The sequence below is a fragment of the Pseudophryne corroboree genome, chromosome 12, assembly GCF_028390025.1.
Source record: "Pseudophryne corroboree isolate aPseCor3 chromosome 12, aPseCor3.hap2, whole genome shotgun sequence".
In the NCBI taxonomy this organism is placed as follows: domain Eukaryota; kingdom Metazoa; phylum Chordata; class Amphibia; order Anura; family Myobatrachidae; genus Pseudophryne; species Pseudophryne corroboree.
Genome location: NC_086455.1, coordinates 64,991,745 through 65,014,237, shown reverse-complemented (window position 1 = coordinate 65,014,237; position 22,493 = coordinate 64,991,745). Strand labels below are relative to the sequence as shown.

The window sequence follows — 22,493 nt, the reverse complement described above, 5'->3', positions numbered from 1 at the left end:
ACATGTCGAATTTGACAAATGTCGAATTGCAAAAAGTCGAATCTGAAACGGTAGTTTTTTTTCTCGAAAAGTACTGTATTGCATTGTCGAATCAGTTTTTTTTTTTGTCGAAAATGCCCCGTTTTTCGACATTTGCGGCAATTCGACCACAATTGCATATACCCCATAGACTTCACTGTTTACCTTTATACGATAGACCAGAAACTTTCATAACAAAGATAACACACAAAAGATATAGAGAAATCCTTTATTACAAAACGTTTATTTCCGAACAAGCACTTTTAGTACTACTTGTTATCAATTGATTAGGTATTTGACAATTTATACATAGATCACTCATTTACCAGACAATCAGGAGTGGCATATACAGGGTGATTCAAAAGTCGCAGTACACCCTTTGGTTTCAAAAACTGCAGAAAATGGGAAAACTGACTTAGATTCAAGATCGTGCCCATGTTTGGTACTTGCCCTAAAAGATAGCCCACCTCACCCATACCTCACTGGAGTATTCAGTTTCCTGCACAGTTTTTGAAACAAAAGGGTTTACTGCGACTTTTGAATCACCCTGTATATTGGCATACAGTTCACATCTGACACAAATAAGGTTTGACTAAAAGTCATCACTTAAGATCAGACAAGGACATAAGCACAGCTTCCACCAGATGGGTCCAGTAAGGATGAAACCATGTGACGTCACTTCTCCTCCTGGCTTTGTGCTCTGTATAATAAGGAGTAATGATCCTGTGTGTACAGCATATAGATGGTGGGGCTAGCTCCCTCAGGGAACACATGGTGATTTACTGCAGTGTCCATTGAGTTCACATATTCTACTTGCAGAGGAATGTCCAGCGCCTGCGTCAGGGCGATGATCTGAATATGGTCACATACTGTGCTCATGGGTTCCACGTGCTGGAAACAAGGACAGGACATTAAGCACATGAACAGTACACAGAAATGGTACCTAGATCATTTCTGAGCTAAATAACCTAGAACTCCAGTTCTCGTGTCCCACTAACAGTGCATGTTTTACAGATCTCAGTATCACAACTGAAATTATTTGCACCACCTGTGGATCTTTGTAAAACGTGTCAGCCAGCATTGTCTACACCTGTGCACCAGCTAGGAGATATGTAAAACATGTACTGTTAGTGGGCCACGGAGACTGGAGCTGGGAAACACTGGGCTCTACCTACTCACTGTGTTTTCCTGACATTCTCTGTTGCACCTAAAGAATCCCAAATTCTGTCTGCCAGCCAGGGCCTCCCACCCTCTCACACTTTAGACAGAGAAGTTTTGTATTTGCTTTATATCTTTCTCTAGCATCCATAAGGGGTATTCGGAGAAACTAGTACGATGGGTATAGACTGGGTCCAAAGGAGCTGGTGCACTTTAAATTTCTTCACTGGGTGTGCTGGCTCCTCCCCTCTATGCTCCCTCCCACAGGCAGTTTAGAAAAAAGTACCCTCAGGAGAGGATGCACATCTCTGCAGCTCCAGAGAGTTTTCCTCAATTTCTTTTAAATCTTATTTACTGTAGCGGGGTACACTGGGATTCCACAGGGAATACATCGGGGGTGTAGAGTTGGATCTTGATCCGAGGCACCAACAGGCTTAAGCTTTGACTGTTCCCAGGATGCATAACCCCGCCTCCAGGCACTGGAGCTCAGTTTGTAAGTTGGTGCCTGCAGTGCAGGTCACTAACAGGTGGGGCTGCGCTAGGCAGCCCTGAAAAGAGCTTTTTGAGAAGACTTCAAGGGCCGCAGCACTATATATGTCAGTCTGACATTCTGTGCTGCGGCTCCATCGCCTCCCCAGCAGCGCTGCATACTCCCGCAGCCAGGTTCCCGGGTACTTGCAGCGGAGGCGCACTAGTCATCAGACACACCACCGCTAGTGCTCTCCAGGATCGCGTGGCTGCACATCAGGGAGGAGGTAAGAGGGTCCCTCAGGTGGGACCCGATGGTTAATCGTGGTCCCAGGAGACGAACCGCGCCACTGGAGTGGACACTGTACTGCACAGGGACCCCACTATATCCACCAGGGCAAAGGAGCACAGGTCGGATTTACTAAAATCCGTTTGATATAAGCTCCACAGTACCTGAGGTGTCCAGAACAGAGTCTGTGCCAGACACATGAAAGCAGTACATGAACGCTGCTGCAGTAATCCATGGCCTGGCTGCCGGGCCACTAGGTGCGATTGGCTTGCAGTCAGTGCTGCATTCCATATGCCGCCACAATCTCTCCACTGCCGATCTGCGAGTCGCACCTCTTCACACGACCTCGCCACTGCTGCTCCTCAGCACAATGCCGTGACCCATCTCTACAGCGGCGCCCTCCTCACTGTGGTGCTCTATTCAGCGCGTACCTGGAGTATTAATATGGACGGACCTGCCTTTACCCTGTACTATTACTACACTAATCCACTGTTTTCTCCGGGGCAGACTCAGCTGGCCGCCCCTTCAGATCACCCAGCCATAGGCAGCTGCCTAATGGAAACGCCGGCCCTGATAATGTAAGTACAAGCTGTGCAGTATCTGTCACACCAGATTCTCTCCATTGTCTAATGAATCTGTTTCCTGTGAGCAATGTAGTCAATCTTCACAAATTAGTGAAGAGGCTGGGGGAGAGGGTACAATGCCCCACTCATTAGGGTTTCTTAAAACTATGGTGGTCACTCCGAGTTCACTCGTTGCCGGTTTTAGCTACGCTGCGATTTGTTGGTAAATGCGCATGGTACGCAGCGCGCATGCGCTTATAGTTATTTAACTAAAAACTTAGCAGTTTTGCTGCTGTTCGTGCGGCGCTTTTCAGTCGCACTGCTGATCGGTCAGTGACAGGAAAGGGGCGTTTCTGGGTGGGAACGGAGCGTTTTCCGTGAGTGTGCTAAGAAACGCAGGCGTGTCAGGGAAAAACGCGAGAGTGTCTGGAGAAACGGGGGAGTGGCTGGCCGAACGCAGGGCATGTTTGTGACGTCAAACCAAGAACTAAACTGACCGAGCTGATCGCAATCTAGGAGTAGGTCTGGAGCTACTCAGAAACTGCAAGAAAATATTTAGTAGCAATTCTGATAATCTTTCGTTCGCTATTCTGCTAAACTAAGACACTCCCAGAGGGCGGTGGCCTAGCGTTTGCACTGCTTCTAAAAGCAGCTAGCGAGCGAACAACTCGGAATTACCACCAATGTCATATGTCATCCCAGCTCACTGCTAATGAAGACTCAACTACTGCAACAAGCTTTTGCAGATTTAGCTGCTAGGGCTGATGCACAGCAACCCCCCCCCCCCCCCCCCTCTCCTTCCTTTCATACATGTCCCCAGAAGCGTGGTTTACCTGCTCTGCTCTCTGATACAGGTGACGATGTCCAGGATGATGGGGATGACCCAGACCCCGTTAGTGGGGATCCCGATTCTACTCAGGGGATTGAACCCCTCATTTTGGCTATAAGGGATGTATTACAGCTCCTTCTAGAGGGCACTTCTTCACAGCAGTCGTTTGTCTGTACAAAACAAGTCCAATGTCACTTTCCCTGAATCTCCTGAGTTAGATGACTTATTCAAACAGGCTTGGAAAAATCCAGACAAAAAATTCCAAGTGTCCAAAAAGTTTTGCTCCTCAAGGTAGAACATTTTGGGAGGAAGTCCCGGGAGTGGATGTCTCCGTCTCTCGCCTGTCTAAGAAGGCAGCGCTGCCTGCCCCGGGCTCCTTTGCTATGAAGGATCCGGGGAAGAGAAAGATAGACTACCGTAAAATTGATCTATATTGCAGCCGGCCTTTCACAAAGACCAGTCATTGCGGGTTGCTTGATGACCCATGCCATTCCTTCTTGGGCCACGCAAATTCAGGGGCCTCCCGGGGGATATGCCTTTAGTTACCATGGTTACCCTCCTGAAACACATTCAGGACTCTGCCAGTGTCCTCTGTGATTCCCTCAAGGAGATGGGGAACATAAATGCTCGGACGTCTGCCATGGCGGTGTCTGCGCGCAGGGCCTTGTGGTTGCGTCAGTGGATTGCAGACGCAGAATCCAAACGTAATATGAAGTCCCTCCCCTATTTGGGGTTGAGTTGGATGCCTGGATTTCCAAGGTTACTGCCGGGAAATACACGTTTCTCCCCTCATGGGCCCCGCCAGCGAGATGTTCCCATCTGGGACCGTCTGTCCAGTCCTTTCAGTCTCGCACATTTCGATCAAAGGCCAGAGGTGCTTCCAATGCGGCTAGAGGTACCAGAGGTAAGTCCAGAAAACCTGCAAGTACCAGTCCTCAGGAACAGTCCACCAGTTCTGCTTCCACTAAAGCCTCGGCATTACAGTGCCCACCCACCCCGAGGGGATTTCGAGGTGGGAGCTCGACTGCATCACTTCAGCCGCGTCTGGGAGACGACCTGACAGGAAGCCTGGGTCAGGTATCTCGTTTCTCAAGGCTACAAGCTGGGGGTTTTCAAATCAATTTTGATCAAAATCAAGCTTACCAGCTTTGGAGGATATGCAAGTTACGTTACAACAGGCTATCCGAAAATTGGTCCAGTCCCACGTCATTGTTCCAGTACCTCTACCGCAACGCGGAAAGGGGTTTTGCTCAAAGCTGTTTGTGGTGCCGAAGCCAGACTGTTCGGTCAGACCCATTCTGAATCTGAAATCCTTGAATCCTTATTTAAAGGTGTCCAAGTTCAAGATGGAGTCCCTGCGTGCAGTGATTGTGGGCCTGGAAGAACAGGAATTTATGGTCTCCTTGGATATCAAGGACGCCTATCTCCATGTTTCGATTTGGCCTCCTCATCAGGTGTACCTGTGGTTTGCCCTGCTGGACGATCACCTCAAATTCCAGGCACTACACTTCAGCCTGTCAACAGCCCCGAGGGTATTCATAAAGGTGATGGCAGAAATGATGCTTCAGCTCTGGATCCAAAGGATCAATGTGGTGCCTTATCTAGACGATCTTCTGATAAAGGCAAGATCCAGGGAACTTTTGTTGCTCCATATTGACCGCACCATCCGTCTTCTGTCCAACCATGGGTGGATCCTCAACTTACAGAAGACCCACCTGGAGACAATTCAAAGGTTCCTGTTCCTAGGGATGTTGCTGGATACTGTGGCACAGAAGGTGTTTCTACCAGAGGACAAGGCGACAACACTTCAGGAGATGGTCCGCATGGTGCTCCGCCCTACTCGGGTGTCTGTATATCTCTGCATAAGATTGTTGGGGAAGATGGTTGTCTCCTACGAGGCAATCCAGTATGGGAGGTTCCATACCAGAATGTTTCAGTTGGATCTCCTGAGCAAGTGGTCCGGATCACATCTCCAGATGCACCGGATGATTCGGCTGTCACCTCAGGCCAGGATTTCTCTCCTGTGATGGCTTCAGTCCTCCAATTGCCTGGAGGGCAGGAGTTTCGGAATTCAGGACTGGACCCTTCTCACGACGGATGCGAGGATGGGGAGCTGTCACCAAAGGGGCGCAGTTCCAGGGCAGGTGGTCATCTCACGAAACCCTCCTTCCAATCAACATTCCGGAACTTCAGGCAATCTACAATGCTCTGCTTCAGTCATCTCCTCTGCTCAAGAATCAAGCGATCCAGGTACAGTCGGACAATGCCACGGCGGTGGCGTATATCAATCGACAAGGATGGACAAAAAGCAGAGCCTGCATGCGAGAGCTGTCAGATACTCCTCTGGGCAGAAAGAAATGCAAGAGCCATGTCAACAATCTTCATTCCGGGTGTGGACAACTGGGAGGCGGATTTCCTGAGTCGTCACAATCTCCACCCGGGGGAGTGGGGGCTTCACCATCTGGTGTTCCAGCAGATCATCGACCGGTGGGGTTGCCCACAAATAGACATGATGGCTTCTCGTCTCAACAAGAAACTTCCCTGGTATTGCTCACAGACCAGGGACCCTAAGGCGCAAGCAGTGGACGCACTGGCGTCGCCTTGGCCGTACTAGCTGGTATACCCATTTCCTCTGATCACATTGCTCCCAAGGGTGCTAAAGCGGATCAGGAATCAAGGTGTCCAGTCAATTCTAATTGCCCCGGATTGGCCTCGGAGGGTGTGGTATGCGGATCTTCTGGACATGTCCGTTGAAGACCCTTGGCCTCTACCACTCAGAAGAGATTTTCTTCGACAAGGACTGACTGTCTACCCGGACTTACGGTGTCTTCGTTTGACGGCATGAAGGTTGAGCGGAACATCCTAGCTCACAAGGGCCTTTCCAAAAAGGTTATTGCAACCATGGTTCGGACCAGGAAACCTGTGACGTCAAAACACTATCATCATATCTGGAGAAGATATGTCTCTTGGTACGAGGAATGCACGTATTCGCCTGCAGAGTTTCACTTGGGACTTTTCCTTCGTTTTCTGCAGGCTCGTGTGGATAAGGGCTTACGTCTGGGTTACATTAAGGTCCAGATTTCAGCTCTCTCCATTTTCTTTCAGAAGAAATTGGCAGTGTTGCCAGAAGTTTAGACCTTCTTGCAAGGGGTACTCCACATACAACCTCCTTTTGTGCCGCCTACGGCACCCTGGGATTTGGATGTAGTGTTGACATTTCTACAGTCCTCCTCGTTTGAACCTCTGATGACGGTAGAAGACAAGTACCTCACGTGGAAGACGGTAATGTTACTGGCCCTGAATCTGCTCGACGTGTTTCAGAATTAGGGGCCTTATCGTGTAAAAGTCCATACTTGGTCTTTTACGAGGACAGAGCGGAGCTCTGGACTAGACAGCAGTTCATGACGAAGGTTGTCTCCGCGTTTCATCTGAATCAACCTATTGTGGTTCCATCCGGTTCTGGCACTTCTGCTCCTCCGGAGGCATTGGATGCTGTGCGTGCCTTGAAGATCTATGTCAAGCGTACAGCTCAGCTCAGAAAGATGGATTCCTTGTTCGTGCTCTATGATGCGCAGAAGAAGGGTTGCCCTGCTTCAAAGCAGTCCATTGCTTGTTGGATTAGGATTACTATCCAACAGGCCTATGTGTCGGCAGCCTTACCTGTTCCTAAATTTCTAAAGGCCCACTCTACAAGATCAGTGGGCTCTTCCTGTGTGGCTGCCCATGGAGTCTCAGCCTTGCAACCAGGCCGAGCTGCTACCTTGTCCGGGAAGAGCGCTTTTGTGAAATTCTACAAGTTTGGCTAGGGTATCAAAGAGGATTCCCAGTTTGGGCAGGCGGTGCTGCAGCAGTCTTCACCTGTTTTGGAATCTTTGGGATGTCCCCATCATACTAGTTTCCCCAATATCCCTTATGGATGCTAGAGAAAATAGGATTTTAATACCTACCGGTAAATCCTTTTCTCGTAGTCCATAAGGGATATTGGGCGCCCGCCTCAGTGCGTTGACTTTTCTGCAGGTTCTTGTTCTATAGTTACCTGTTCAGCCGTTGCTGGTTGTTATGTTTATGGTGTGCTGGTGTGTAAATCTCACTACCCTTTGCTATCATGTTCCTTCTCATATGTCCTTTCTTCTTTGTGCACTTTTTTTTACCTATAACTGCCTGTGGGAGGGGCATAGAGGAGAGGAGCCAGCATACCAAGTTGAAGAAATTTAAAGTGCATTGGCTCCTTTGGACCGTGTCTATACCCCATCGTACTAGTTTCCCCCAATATCCCTTATGGACTACGAGAAAAGGATTTACTGGTAGGTATTCAAATCCTATTTTTCCTCCAAATTCATGTGGCACACTGGTCGCCTTCCCCTTATGCTCCTTGTCATGTTTTCCTTGTTATTGCTTTACTTTGTCTTACTGCGGTTTAGTCAGGATGCCATCTCTCTCTGGGGTGAAGGTCATGCCTGCTGAAAAAGTTTGTCAACCTCTGGGACAACTACCACCATTGTGGTAGGGATGACCGTGTTTTGGATTTGTGTCAACCTGTCAGTATCACAGCCAGAGAGCAAAGAGCAGAGTCAGATTCTTACCCTAGGAGTTCCACTTTATTGGTAGATTCCCCCAGGTCCTCAGAAGCCAATTTGATGTGCTTAACCAATACCAGCAAATCTGATCTGTTTCTGATGGGCCTCAGACCCCAAAACAGGCTCCCTTTCCCTGAAGATAGAGTTCAACCTTCATATCATTGCTATCCTTAAGGGTAACAATGTTAGGCATAGGAATCGTGATATCTTGAACAGGCATGCTATGGAAGTATCGACCATGGTTGAAGATTCACATTTCACTGTGTCCCTACTATGGAGTAGTTAGATAGTGACACTGACAAGAAACTTAAAACCTACTATTAGGGTCAAACCCAAGCTTCATTGACAGGCCGGTATGCAGCAATGCTTTGCCTCCCTGCACACTACTGGAGTCCTCATTGGTGAGCAAGGAAATCTCCAGGTCAGAACCCCCTCACAACTCATCTTCCTGGAAGAGAGGATAGAGGCTGAACCCTCCATGAACGGAATGACTGCTGTCGCTTCTGCGGCCTGGATGTGAAGGCAGTGTCCCAAAATATCTTCCAAGGATGCGTAAACCTGCAGTAACAGCCAGGCCCTTAACCCCAACTTCATCCATCAGTTAAGTGTACTGGGGTTCCTTATTCCTGGGTCTGAGGGCACTGTTGCTCCCCAAGGGTGAGGGTGGATGGGTCTAGATGTCTGCTACAAGCTAGTAGCTCAGGGAGCTCCACCCTTGTGCCCAGGCTGGATCTGCTGCATCTGACAAGGGACCCACATGATAACACAGAACTTTGAACAGGCCAAAACCCTGGAAAAGTTCCTCATCCCAGACATAGAACAAATAAAGGAAGAAAGAAAAGAAATAGGAGTGGCTCCTGCAGATATCTAACGAGTGTGGGTGCAGAGGGAGGGAAGGAAAGAAGCAAAGGAAGGCTCCTATCCATTATGCCAGGCATTCCCAACCGTGGTCCTCAAGGCACACCAACAGTGCAGGTTTTAGTGATATCCAGGCTGCAGCACAGATGGTTTAATCAAAATAACTGAGGTGCTAATTAAGTCACCTGTGCTCAAGCCTGGATATCACTAAAACCTGCACTGTTAGTGTGCCTTGAGGACCGTGGTTGGGAATGCCTGCATTATACCCTTAGTCTAAACAGGGTCAGAAGTGGAAGGCATTCCAGATTTCACTTAAGGAACATTTAGCTGCAGATGCTCTTCCCTCAGCTGGCACTGGATTTCTGAGTGTGTTGTAAGGCTGGTCAAAGTTGGAAGCCCAATGCTATGATGGTACCTCCTCTTAGGGCCCAGCAAAATTGTAGGCAGCTGCCCTGATGCTAGTCCCTGTGCTTCTCCATTGCTTATTGAGTTTGCCAAGTGGAGGAGCCCCCATGCCGATGCAAAGGTCTATCACCACTACCTCCAATGCAGGCTCTGGCACCTGGGGGATGATTGCTGGTATGAGGCCAGGTCCAGGAGAGCAGTGAACCACTTACGTTTTTGCAGCTACTATACACCAGTGTTCTAGTGTCTTTCACGCATGAAGGAGAAAGCCATTCCTAATAATCATGGTGGTATCATACACACACCCCCAACACACACAAACATTTTACGTTAGTAGCATACAATCTACTTGCGTGGCTGGCAAAAACGTAACATTTTATATGGAATAGAGGTTACAGTTAAAGTAACTTCAAGATCCTTTTGCACCAGGTGTTTTATAGACTGACTCCCTTTACTTAGGCTATAGCTCTTACTGTATATGAATGGGATACGGTCAGGATCCCAGCAGCCTACCAGCAACCAAATCCAGATGGTAAGGGGTTAAAATACCAGGATCCATCTGAATTTTGGCCATCGGGAAGCTGCTGTCGGCATTCTGGTGGTCACTATAGTGGCTGTCAGGATTTCGATACCAACCCATATGAACAAGTGCCCCAGATGTCCATGCATTTATCAGGCAAGGAGAAAACTTGCGTCGACATTTTTCCCAAGTTCACTTTTTCCCCTTTAGTAACACGACTGGCGACTAAATATACCCCAGTACCTATTCTATACACGGAGTATAAAGATGACCTGAGTGCAGAAGTCGAATATGTGCAGTCCGTCCTCCATGAAAGGTTGGTAGATCTCAGCCCTGTTCTTGAGGAAGGCAGAGGTGACCAGTCTCAGGTACTGGATGGCACCATCCGAGGCATATGGATGGTTGAATGCTTTCAGTAGGTTGGAGACCGGACCGTCTTTCTCAGTAATGTCTACTATGCTAAGAAACTGAGATTAGTTCAGTTCACGGAAAAGTTTTTACACAAAAAAAAACATGTCACAGTGCTGTATTAATACCAGTGTGCAAACATAAGCAGATAGTAGAATAAAACTACAGTATATGAGGCTCTGTCCATGAGCAGGATCCTCCCTACCGTTCTGTCTCCTGTATGCCCCCACTACCCTCTGTCTAACTCACTCATACCAGGTAGGTTTCATGCTGCAATTTTATACGTTCAATCTACATGTATGGAATCTGTACTTGTTTTGTGCTACGTGCCATTGTATCTCGCCACTCATACTAGATTTGTACCACGTCTCATTATCATGATTCTATTGGTCTCATGCATTTGTATGTTGAGTGTTTAGCTCTGCAGACTTTGTGACACTATACAAATAGACAATGATGAAAATGACAATGATCAAGCTGTTGTCTCCCCCACCAATAAAATGAATACAAAAACATTAAAAAAAAACATTCCCAAATCAACATAGTTTCAACCATTATGTTGCATTCAAAACTTAACCAGGTGGAAGGTGAGAGGTCTTAGTGGAGCAGCAGTATTTAGGGAAAGAGTTGTGGGTGAATTGTTTGCGTACTGGATGGTAGGTGGCTACATGTTCTAAGGAGGTAAATACGGGTTGGGTATGGGAACCTGGCCGGCAAAGCCTGTGTATTACCCGGCTGGGTACACACCACAGATGAGGTCATGGTGCCCCTAGGCAGAACAGTAGCAGCTGCCCCCCTCTGCCTAATTTTAGTATTTTCATTGATTGGTTATATGCCCTCATTTGATGATTGCCAATTTAATATAATAAAAACCATGAGCTATGTCATTTCATTTTAGTTTTAATTATGTTTGCATATTTACTAAGTAGGATAGCTTACCCATTTACATTCCACTCAAGATGCCGTATGGAATAGTGGAGTGGAAATGTTTTAGGTACTGGTAAATTTTGGACTGACCGTACTAAATCAAGCATCTAAGTGTCACCCACCAACAAGTGCTGCCCCTAGGCACATGCCTCATGCGCCTAGTGGGGAATTCCACACTGACCACAGAAGTCTCTGCTGGCTTATTAATATTTTATTTAGTAATACATAGAAAATGATACACCTCTTGCAGGGATAAGTGGGGGCAGGGAGACCTTCGTTACAGAACCTGGCAGCAAATGCTTATATTACAGAGGAATTTTCCAATACTTGTAAAAGGAGATTTATGGTAAGACTTACCATTGTTAAATCTCTTTCTGCGAGGTACACTGGTTTCCACAGGGAATAACATTGGGATGTAGAGTTGGATCTTGATTCGAAGCACGAACAGGCTAAAGCTTTGACTGTTCCCAGGATGCACTGCACCTCCTCCTCCTCTATAGCCCCACCTACAGGCACTGGAGCTCAGTTTTGTTAACCAGTCCAAAGCAGTAGCAGGTAAGAGAGACGGTAGATGTTAGTCTCACAGACCCACATTCTCACGACAGGAGAAGGGACTAGCGGCGAATGCCAAAAAAGCTAAGTGCATCAAGGTGGGCGTACTATGGAAACCAGTGTACCTCGCAGAAAGAGATTTAACAATGGTAAGTCTTACCATAAATATCCTTTTCTGCAGCGGGGAACACTGGTATTCCACAGGGAATAACATCGGGGATGTCCTAAAGCAGTTCCTCATGGGAGGGGACGCACTGTAGTGGGCACAAGAACGCGGCGTCCAAAGGAAGCATCCTGGGAGGTGGAAGTATCAAAGGCATAGAACCTGATGAACATGTTCACTGAGGACCACGTAGCTGCTGTTAGGGTATGTTAACCTATTCAGATCTGGTCTATAAACTCTCTGCAGTCATCAGTCAGAATTCTGTTCCCTTAGCAACCGGTTGGAGGTCAATGAATGATAAGATGACACAAATTCATGTGTAACCGAAGCAAATCATAAGTGACCCGCTCGGGGGCCGTCATGGCTTTATTATTTATAGCTTGAACACAAAGGGTTTATGCTTGCCAATACATTTAGCCAATCAGAATACACCATGTATGTCTTGAAAATACATCGATTGTCATACAATGTTAGAAGTGGCAACTAGGACAGCCTTGAAAATGGTTATTGTTTCGTTTATCAGTCTTTCGGACATAAACTCAAAAGATTTCTTTCTTTATTCTTCTCAATTAGCCTTGGATATATCTGGTGTTGCTTTGTCCGTCTTGGATACATTTCCAATACATTTAATGTTGCATTTGTCTTGTACAAGTCATGCCTTAAAACAAGATTATTCCGCAAATATAGTATTCTGACCAGCTCTGCACATTTTTCTTAAGGACATATCAACTCATTTTGTGATTAACAGTAAATATCTTAATAAATGCGAAAAAACGTGAATCAATATATATTTGCTATACTGCGGAAGCTCCTACACTATCATTTCCCCTCTTTTTGATTCCACTTTTTCTCCCTATTCTATGTATACTAGGCCTGAACTATTCCCTTTCAGTAAACCAGTTGCCTGGATTTATAGTCCAAACCTTGGGGATTACCCCTAGCAACAAACAAAGGATAAGCAACTTCATTCTTCTGGTTGGAGAGTCACTGTCAACTTCTTCGAGTGGGATGCATGTAATCAGGTATCACGACCTTTCACCTTAATTTAAGGTAGACATGGTTAGCAGCACTTGATATGGACCATCATATCTTGGTTCAAAGGTCTTTCTCACATGTCTCTTTTAAATAGACCCAATCTCCTGGATTTAGTTTATGCGTAGCTGATCCTTCTGGGTCTGGAATAGAAGAAAACACTCGGCAATGGAGGTTAGTCAATGTTTTACAGACCTCCTGTACATTAAACAAGACTATAGGTAGGAAGTCTGGCCAAGTTCTTTTGGTTTCTGTCATTTTCTGTAGTTTTAGCTTAAGGTCAAAGTTCAGATGTTCCCCCTCCCCACTCGCCTGGGGACGGTAAGGCACGTGGAAGGCCTGCTGTACCCCCAAATCTTTCATTATATGCTGCATGACTTCTCCTGTGAGATGTGTACCTCTATCTGATTCTATAACCTCAGGTATCCCAAATCTACATACTACTTCTGCTATCAGTTTCTTTGCAGTGGTTTTTGCTGTGGCTTTGCTTACTGGCCAGGCTTCGGCCCAGTGACTAAACATGTCCGTTGTTACTAGTACATATTCATATGGACCGCTTCGTGGCAACTGTATATAGTTGATTTTGTAGTCTTTGAAATGGGTAAGAGGCTTTGGGTATAGTTCCTAGAGGTGTCTTGGTTCTTTGTCCTGGATTGCTGATTCCACAGATCCAGCCTCCTGCTACAAAGTGTTGCAGCTTTATTGAAGCCAGGAGCTATCCAATGCTCTTGTACTCTATTCACCATGGCTTCTTTTGAATGATGTACTTGTCCATGAGCTACTTGTAACATAGGTGGAAATAGAGCTGCTGGTAGACAGTACTTTAATTCTCTTGACTTCCAAAGTCCATGTTCATCTTCTTCTGCCCCCAATCGTCTCCATTTCTCCTTTTCTCCTTGTGATGCTTGTTGTTGAATTTTGATCAGCTCCTCTTCACATCTTGAGCTACTAAGACTTGCTCAAGTTCTTTTAATTGTAAGGCAATTCTCTTGGCTTCTGCATCTGCAAATGCATTTCCTTTAGCTCCCATGGTTTGGCTCTTAGTATGTGCTTGTACCTTGATTATTCCAATTCTTTTAGGTAGTTCCAATTCCATAATCAAACTGGCATGTTTGATAGGTTTTCCATTTGCACCTTTGAAGTCCCTACTTTTCCAAATAACAGCGTCATCCTGGGACTAGATATTAGCTGTCATGTTTTCAGCATGTATGCAGGCTCTGGTCATTGCTATGAGTTCTGCTTCTTGTGCTGTCATTCTTGGTAGCAATGGTCCAGAGTCTATGACTTCAGTTTCAGTTGTTACTGCATATCCTGTCCTTTGGGATCCATTATCATAATATCTTGATCCATCGACGAACAGGTTCATGTCTGGATTGTCCAGTGTGTAGCTGGGTTTAGTACAGTGCATCTTGTGATGGTGACATGGGAGGCGCTTAATAGTGCTACTTCATATTTGGCAAGTCTGGCTGCAGAAAGATGCTTGCTTTTTTCTTGACTTAGTATTTCTGTTACAGCGTGCGGTACTTGTATACACAGTGGATGATCAAGCACAATGATGTCTGTCACCTTTTCCTTCATTATTGCTGCTGCTGACACTGCTCGGACACAGGATGGTGCTCCTCTGATAATCGGATCCAGCTGGGCTGAATAGTATGCCACTGGTCTTTGTTTTGGTCCGTATTTCTGGGTGAGCACCCCTAAAGAATGCCCTCTGTTTTCATGGCAGAATAGGTTAAAAGGCTTTTTGTAATCAGGCAATCCCAATGCTGGGGCTGTTATTATGGCTTGCTTTAGTTTTCTTACTGCTTCTTCAATGGTGTCCCTGTTTTCTGATGGACGCCTCCTTTTTTGTTAATTCATATAGGGGATGCATCAGTGAGGCTGAGGGTATCCATTCTCTGCAATAACCAATAAGGCCCAGAAAAGCTCTGATTTCATTTAATGTTCTTGGGGTTTTTGCTTGAGTTATTGCTTTTGTTCTTTCATCAGTAAGATGCCTTGTTCCTTGGGATATGCAGTGTCCTAAAAATAGAACTCTTTTCTGTACTAGCTGTAGTTTGGCTTTTGACACTCTGCAATCTTCTTCTGCCAAAAAGATGAGTAGTGATGCGGTTTCCTTATTTTCACTTCTCTTCTGTCTGTGCAGCAATAAGCAGATCATTGACATATTGAACTAACTGGGTGTCTGTAAAGTGCGGTCTCCATTTCTGCAGGATTAATGCCATCGCCTTTGCCTCTTGAGAAATCTGATAGACTGGTTGCTCCCCCTTGGGGTAATCGTCCAACAATACTGTTTACCTTCATGAGTGAATGTTAGAAACTTCTGGCTTTCCCATTCATCAGTAGATAATCTGTTTTTTCCCTCCTTTTGAATCTTGAGATTCAACACCTTTATTGATTAATGCTAGAAAAGGGTTGCTGAGTTGAGGGTAATACATCGTCTGATGGTTACTTGTCGCACTTTAGCAGTGCTACTTCATACATGGTCAGCCTTGCCACTGACAGGTGTTTGGTTCTTGCTTGTTGAAGCTTCTCTGTACCTGCATGTGGACCCTGGATGATAAGTTCATGATTCAGCACTATGCCTGTGCTTCTTGTCCTCTTCTAGGACTACTGATTCATCACTGTGTCTGTGCTCTTTGATTACTGCTGTCAAGCTTGCTTGAGTTGTAGGCCACTGGTCTTCACCTCAGTCCATGATTTTGCATAAGGACTTCTATGTATGGCCTCTTTCTTTAATAGTCAGGTAGTTCTAGGGCTTGAGATGAGGCAACTGCTGTTTCCAATTGTTTAATTGCTTCATTCATCTGTTGCTGTATGTAGGATGCGGACCCTCCTCCCTTTCAGTGTTGTCATACAATGCTTGCATGTAGACTGGTGCTAGAGGTATCCATGTTCTGTAGTGTCCTACTAGGCCCAAGGAATGATCATCTGACTTGCTTGACACTAGTTGGCATCTTAGCTTGCAGCATAAATCTTTTTCTTCTCACTTTTGTTAGATGTCGGGTACCTTGGGTGTCCTAGGAAGATTAACTCCTGCTTGACTAGCTGCAATTTCTCCTTCTGAGGCTCTGCAGTCTTGTTCTTCCAGAAACTTCACTAAGGACACTGCCCCTTCTTGGTGCTTCTTTTAGTAGTGGTGGCAATCAGCAGTTCATTCACATCCTGTATTTAGCTGTGTGTTTTGTGGATAAATCACTTGGTGATATAGCCCCTCCACAAAGCTATCCTGGTCCAGTAGTATTGCTTCCTTTCTTCTACACCTGGTACTGCGGGAATGAGCCAATACTGAACTTCTGTTTTAACTTGCTTCTAAATGGCTTTTTGTTCTTTCCTTTGATAAGTTGCTGGAAAGTTAAACTTCTTCTTGTATTCTCCTTGGATAAGCTTTAGTACATTGTGCTTCAGCAAAGTCACTGGACATGTACTCCAAGGTCAAGAACTGGGCTGGTATTGGTGACTGTATTTCTTTCATCTCCTGTCCTTTTAAGAATTTCTGATATCATCAGTTCTTGTGGTATCTCCCTCTGCTGTCTTCTGCGTGTGCTGGCTCCAGTATTCATTAGGCACAAACGTATTTCTCCAGTGGGCAAGGTGACTGTAATCATACCTTCTGCTGTTTCTTCTGGAGACATTATGTTCACTGGGGAGTACCTGAAGAAGCTTGTACTTCATATTGGCAGAAGAAGCATCATTCATTTGTCTTCTGGAACTTTTTCTGTCTTGTTCCTTATTATTTGCTTTAAACCCCGGAGCTTCTGTTGCTTTAAATCATGGCATTATCTCTGTAATCTTGCCATGTAGTACTGACCACTTGTCAGATGTCTTTCTTTGTCCTTCTTAAAGCAGACTTCCTTTAGTCTCCAAACTTTCATGCGACCTTCATATTGTTTCTCAACTTTTCTTTTTCCAGTCACCTCTCTTTATGATTCATTCATTATTCTTCATACTTTGTCCTTTCTTCACTTGCATATTCTTTCTCACTGCTGCTGGCATGTCATCTTCTTAGTCCAAGTCCACCCAGGCTGCTGTTCAACATAATGATGTTCATGCTGGGAGTTGTTGTTCCTCTTTGTCTTACTTTTACTGTGAGAGATAGACTTGTATAGCAGCTTGTATTTCAGGTTACATCTTTGCTTTCTTGCGGGGGTAGGGCTTAACCTCCCAATCCAGTCGTTGCAATGGCCTGATCTGTAAGTAAATGTAGAAAAATCTGGTTGTGCATAAAAACAGCTTTTGAAACCCTTGGGTCTCCTGTGGGTAAAGTCACTTTTATCGAACTGCCAGTGGTGACTGAGTACACTGTTGCCGACACAGGAGTTGCACACCTTCATATTCTATCATCTTGTGTGTCGTATAGTGACTTTATCATAGTAAGTTCTGATGGACTCAGTCTTTTCCTGTTTCAAGTCTGGGGCTGCTGGTGCTCTGAGTGTCTGTGCATGACACCATCTCTTAAGTCTTGTCATGTACATCTTTCCACTTTCAAACGTTGTTCTATTTTCCTCTGTCGGAACGTCCGTTATGGCTGGGCAATCATCTACTGCATCTGCTTTTAACATGGTGCTTACTGTTTGGGCAGTTGCTGGTCCTAGTATAGCCTCACACAACTGGTGGTAGTCGACCCATGCCGGTGTCCATATGGTTTGAATTCTTTCCATATAGGCATAAACTGCTGTTGGTTTTTTTTCTAGGATCTGGGGACTCTGCAACTATATTTGCGAGACCATTTCCATACCATGGTTTGTGGTGTTGGCTCTGTACGATGTATGGTTCGTTCGTCCTGGCTGCATTATCTGGGTTGCGTATTCTCTGTACTTGTGCTGGATACAGAGAAACAGGCAATGATGACCGTCTTTCAGTATTTCTAGTCGCATAGATATCTTGGCATGGTGGTTCATGGTGTGAAATCCAGTTTCCACAATTTGGGCAATGTTCATATCCTTCTGGAACGCAAAACTGACATACCGGACACAATCTTTCTGGAAAATATGTCAGTTTATTCTGTACATTATGCACCTGGGCATGAAAAGCTGTAGAGGCTGTGTCTTGACCCCTTGCTTCTCCTCTTCACCTGATTTGCACCCTTTCGCCTATAGTTCCTGATTGTGGACAATTGTTTACTGGACTCATAGCTTGATTCCAGGTGTCCACCACTCGTTTAAACATGAGGGGAACTTTAGCTGCCCAGTTTCTTTGGTTGGTCTTGTTGGGGTTTCTTGTGATAAAGTATCAGGACACTGGGGCATACTCTGTACACGTAGCTCAGGTAAATTATTCGGGTTTTCAACCACAGATCCTTCCAAGATAGGGCTGATTATTCGCCACTCTTTTCCTGGTTCATTTCTTTTCAATTTCACTGTTAGTGAGCTTGCAGGTGATTTCATTCTGTTCATACTATGGGTACCTTGGTGTGCATGCATGTCTAGGGTATAGGGGTGGGGTATAGTGTGGAGGTGCTGTTGCTGAAATTACAGGCAGTGAGTTTAACGCTGGTTGTGGTGCTATTGAGTACTCTGGTACAATGGGGAAATCATTCTCCTCATCTCTTCTTCTATTCTCTGCTCCTAATTCTTTTGCTACAGTGATCCAGATGGATGCTTGATCTCTACAATTATGCTTAATAATCCAACTCTTGTTACAGGAGGCAAATTTTTTCCATTTCTCTAAGTCTAGTGTCCCTTCTGACGGAAAACCTGCTCTTTTGAAAATTTTACTTATTCCTTTCAGAGTTTCCTGCCCTCCCTGTTACTAACAATATCCACGGGTTTGTCGGGCCCTGACATCTTTACAGACCGCGCTCCCATGCCTGGGTGAACGTGCGCGGAACCCCTCCTGATGTGGTATTTTAGTAACTCCTTTTGAGGGACTTAAAGTCTCCTTTTAAAGCTTTTCTTACCCTCCCTGTTACTAACAATATCCACGGGTTTGAACCCATCCTGATGTGGTATTTTAGCAACCCCTTGTGAGGGAATTAAAATCTCCTTGTGAGACGCTGACTCTGAAGAATCTCTTCTATTCTTGTACCTAAAAAGCTCCTTAAATCCGTCTGTGGACAAATGACATGGGTTGTAGTGTTGCCCCTTCCTCCCTGTGTTGGTGGAAAATCTGTTAGTACTGCTCCCCAAGTGAGACCTGCATAATAGATTATTTCTTCTGGATCACTGAGATGCGTCCCTAATATTATTGTTAAGTCACTCCAAGGGTCTATCCCACTGCCTATATAGACTCCTGCTTGTACCTTGTGTTCTTGGTAAACTCCCCACTATTCTTGGAATACGTTCACCTTGTGTCTTTCAGACAGTAGCTGTTCTTTATTACTGACCCAATTCTACCCCTTAACTGTCTTGCATAGGGACATACAATATATACAGTACAATGTGTGCAGGAGAATCTAGTTACACTGGTTTCATTATTCAGCAGACACCCGACTCCCCCCCACCTTTTCAAAAGCATATTGACAGAGTACATACAACAGTGCAAGGATACAAAAACAAGGATGACAGTAAATGCTATATCTGTTATCTGTGTGCACGGCAGCTGTTTGAGGCTGCACGGGCACATGGGTCTTAGACCTGGGATTATGTGGTTCCTAGGCCAATAGGTTATGATGTTAGATCAATCATTCTCAATGTAATGTTCCAACAATTCCCTTTTTAAAATGACAACCTTTTGTACAATAAAATTCATCATCATTTTCCACATAACCAAATGAGACTTCAGTGCTTGTAATTGCCAGCAATCTTGGTGCTACGGACCCTTTGTATTTTCTCTTTCACAACAACACAGGTACAAGATTTGCATACACCTCTTTGGTTATTTATCAATTCAAACTGGTTATCAGCATTAGAACATATCTTGGCCATGCGCCACCTTTATAAAACGGCTCTATTTTCTTAATAAACATGTATTAGTACTTTCACAATTTAAAAGTTTTCTGCATATTTGATTAATTCCCCCTGTGCACTTGTGGCAAATTATCTGAAATTATTCCTACACTATCACTGCCTTGCACAATTGTTCAGCGGACGCGCCACGGCGGGCCGCCCAAAAAGGTCCAACAGACAGAGTAGAATGGGCCTTGATAGCAGCAGGAGCTGTAAGTCCAGCCTGCGCATAAGCTTGTGCAATCACCATTCTAATCCATCTGGCCAAGGTCTGCTTATTCGCAGGCCAGTCACATTTGCGAAAACCAAAAAGGACAAAAAGAGAACATGATCTCCTGATAGAGGCAGTCCTTTCTACATATATACAGAGAGCCACATCCAAAGACCGCTCTTTGGAGGACAAACCAGGAGAGATAAAGGCAGGAACCACAATCTCTTGGTTAAGGTGGAAAGATGACACTACCTTAGGTAGATAACCAGGGCGAGTTCTAAGAACTGCCTGGTCACGGTGAAAAATCAGAAAGGGTGGACGACAGGACAAAGCACCTAGACACCCTCCTAGCAGAGGCAATAGCCAACAGAAAAATTACCTTAAGCATGAGGCATTTAAGGTCCACAGACTCAAGAGGTTCAAACAGAGACTCTTGAAGGGCATTAAGGACAACAGACATCCCATGGAGCTACAGGAGGGACATAGTGAGGCTGAATCCGTAGTACGCCCTGAGTGAATGTATGAACATCAGGAATAGATACAATTTTTCGCTGAAACCACACCGACAAGGCAGAAATGTGAACCTTGAGGGAGGCCAGGCGAAGTCTTAAATCCAGGCCTTGTTGCAAAAAAGCCAGAAGTCTGGAAGTACTAAACTTGTATGCATCGTAATTCTTAGCAGCACACCAGGTGAAGTAATTATTCCAGACCCTATAATAAATCTGTGAAGAAACCGGTTTGCGGGCCTTCAACATAGGCCCTGAATGAGGAGGTCTGGGCGTTGAGGAAGTAAAAGAGGACGCTCGATCGAGATACCCAGGAGGTCTGAGAACCAATGCCGTCTGGGCAACACTGAAGCAACTAGAAGCAATATTCCTCCTTCTTGCTTGAACTTCCGTAGTACCCTGGGCAGGAGTGACACTGGAGGGAACATGTATGGCAGTCGAAAGTTCTATGGAATTGCCAGTGCATCCACGAACGCTGCTTGAGGATCCCTTGCTCCGAAGACCGGAACCTTGTGATTGTGTTGCCACGCCATCAGGTCTACATCTGGTAGACCCCACTTGTCCACAAGGAGTTGGAAAACCTCCGGATGAAGACTCCACTCCCCGGCGTGTACGTCCTGATGACTGAGGAAGTCCGCTTTCCAGTTGAGGACCCCCGGAATGAACACTGCCAATATTGCTGGCAGATGGCGTTCCGTCCATCGAAGAATTTTTTACACTTCTGTACGAAAGGTAGGGCCAGTGTCAACGCAATGAACATTGCCCGCAATTCCAGAATGTTTATCGGGAGGAGAGATTCCTCCCTGGTCCACCGACCCTGGAGAGAGTGTTGCTCCTACACCCCGCCCCAACCCTGCAGACTGGCATCCGTCATTAGGAGGACCCAGTTGGAGATCAAGAAGGAACGACCCCTGCTCAATTGTTGGTCCTGTAGCCACCAACTCAGTGACAGACAAACCTCCGGAGTCAAGGAGATCATTTGAGACCTGATTCGGTGAGGCAGGCCGGCCCACTTGGAAAGGATTAACCTCTGCAGAGGGCGGGAATGAAATTGAGCGTACTCTACCATGTCGAAAGCCGACACCCTGAGGCCTAGTACTTGCATCGCCGAGTGTATCGACACACTTTGGCGAGAGAGGAAGCATGTGATTCTGTCCTGAAGTTTCAGGACCTTCTCTGTAGACAAGAACAAACGTTGGTTGTGTGTGTCCAGTAATGCCCCCAGGTGCACCATGCTCTGAGCAGGGACCAGGGAGTATGTCTTCCACTTGATGAGCCCACCGTGGGCTTGTAAGAATTGGACTGTCAGTTCCAGATGATGGAGGAGAACCTCTGGGGAGTTCGCCAGGATCAACTAGTCGTCCAGATATGGCAGGATCCTGATACCCTGATGGCAGATAACGGCCATCATGACCGCCATGACCTTGGTGAAGAAAGGCAAGGCTTGGAACTGATAATGAAGGTTGCCAATAGCAAACCGTAGATATTGCTGATGCGACATGGCAATAGGAATGTGTAGGTAAGCATCCTGTATATCCAGGGATACCATATAGTCCTTGGGTTCCAAAGCCAGTACAATAGAGCGCAGAGTTTCCATATGGAATTTGGACACCCTCACAAATTTGTTCAAAGATTTGAGGTTGAGTATAGGCCGGGAGGATCCATTCAGCTTCGGAACTAGAAACTGCGTCGAATAGTATCCCCTGCCTCTCTGAGACAGAGGCACCGGCACTATCACACCTGTATCTAGGAGGGATTGGACAACCGAATGTAGAGTTTGTGCTTTTAACGGATCCGAAGGGATAACCACTGAGCAAAACTGGTGAGGGGGGACGTCTCTTGAAAGAGATTGCGTACCTGTGAGAGGCATCCGAAGTGGTCTTTAACCATACCTGGGCAAACTGCAGAAGTTGGCCTCCCACCCTGGGGTCCCCCAGGGGGAGTCCCGCCCCATCATGCTGCAGGCTTGTCCAGTTTGGAAGCAGGCTGACGGGCAGCCCAAGAACGTTTAGGTTTGGGCTTAGAAGACTTGGAAGTGCGAGCCTGTCTCAGGTACACCTGACACTTTGGTTTACCTGGAGGTCGAAAGGAACGAAAAGTAGTACTCTTAGCCTTCAAAACC

General features: G+C 45.9%; 1 protein-coding gene across 3 annotated transcripts in view; it reads right to left on the bottom strand.

Moving 5' to 3' along the window:
• Positions 1–233: 233 nt before the first annotated feature.
• Positions 234–22,493, bottom strand: part of OTUB2 (OTU deubiquitinase, ubiquitin aldehyde binding 2) — a 125,557-nt gene continuing 103,297 nt past the window's right edge. For 2 of the 3 annotated variants that reach the window (XM_063947585.1, XM_063947588.1), the window contains 2 exons: positions 9,958–10,152; positions 234–909 (listed from right to left, as the gene is read on the bottom strand). In XM_063947585.1, coding sequence (XP_063803655.1) covers positions 694–909; positions 9,958–10,152 — 411 coding nt within the window. In that variant the 3' untranslated portion in view covers positions 234–693. The remainder of the gene's footprint in view (positions 910–9,957; positions 10,153–22,493) is intronic. The other variant, XM_063947586.1, reaches the window with a different exon arrangement.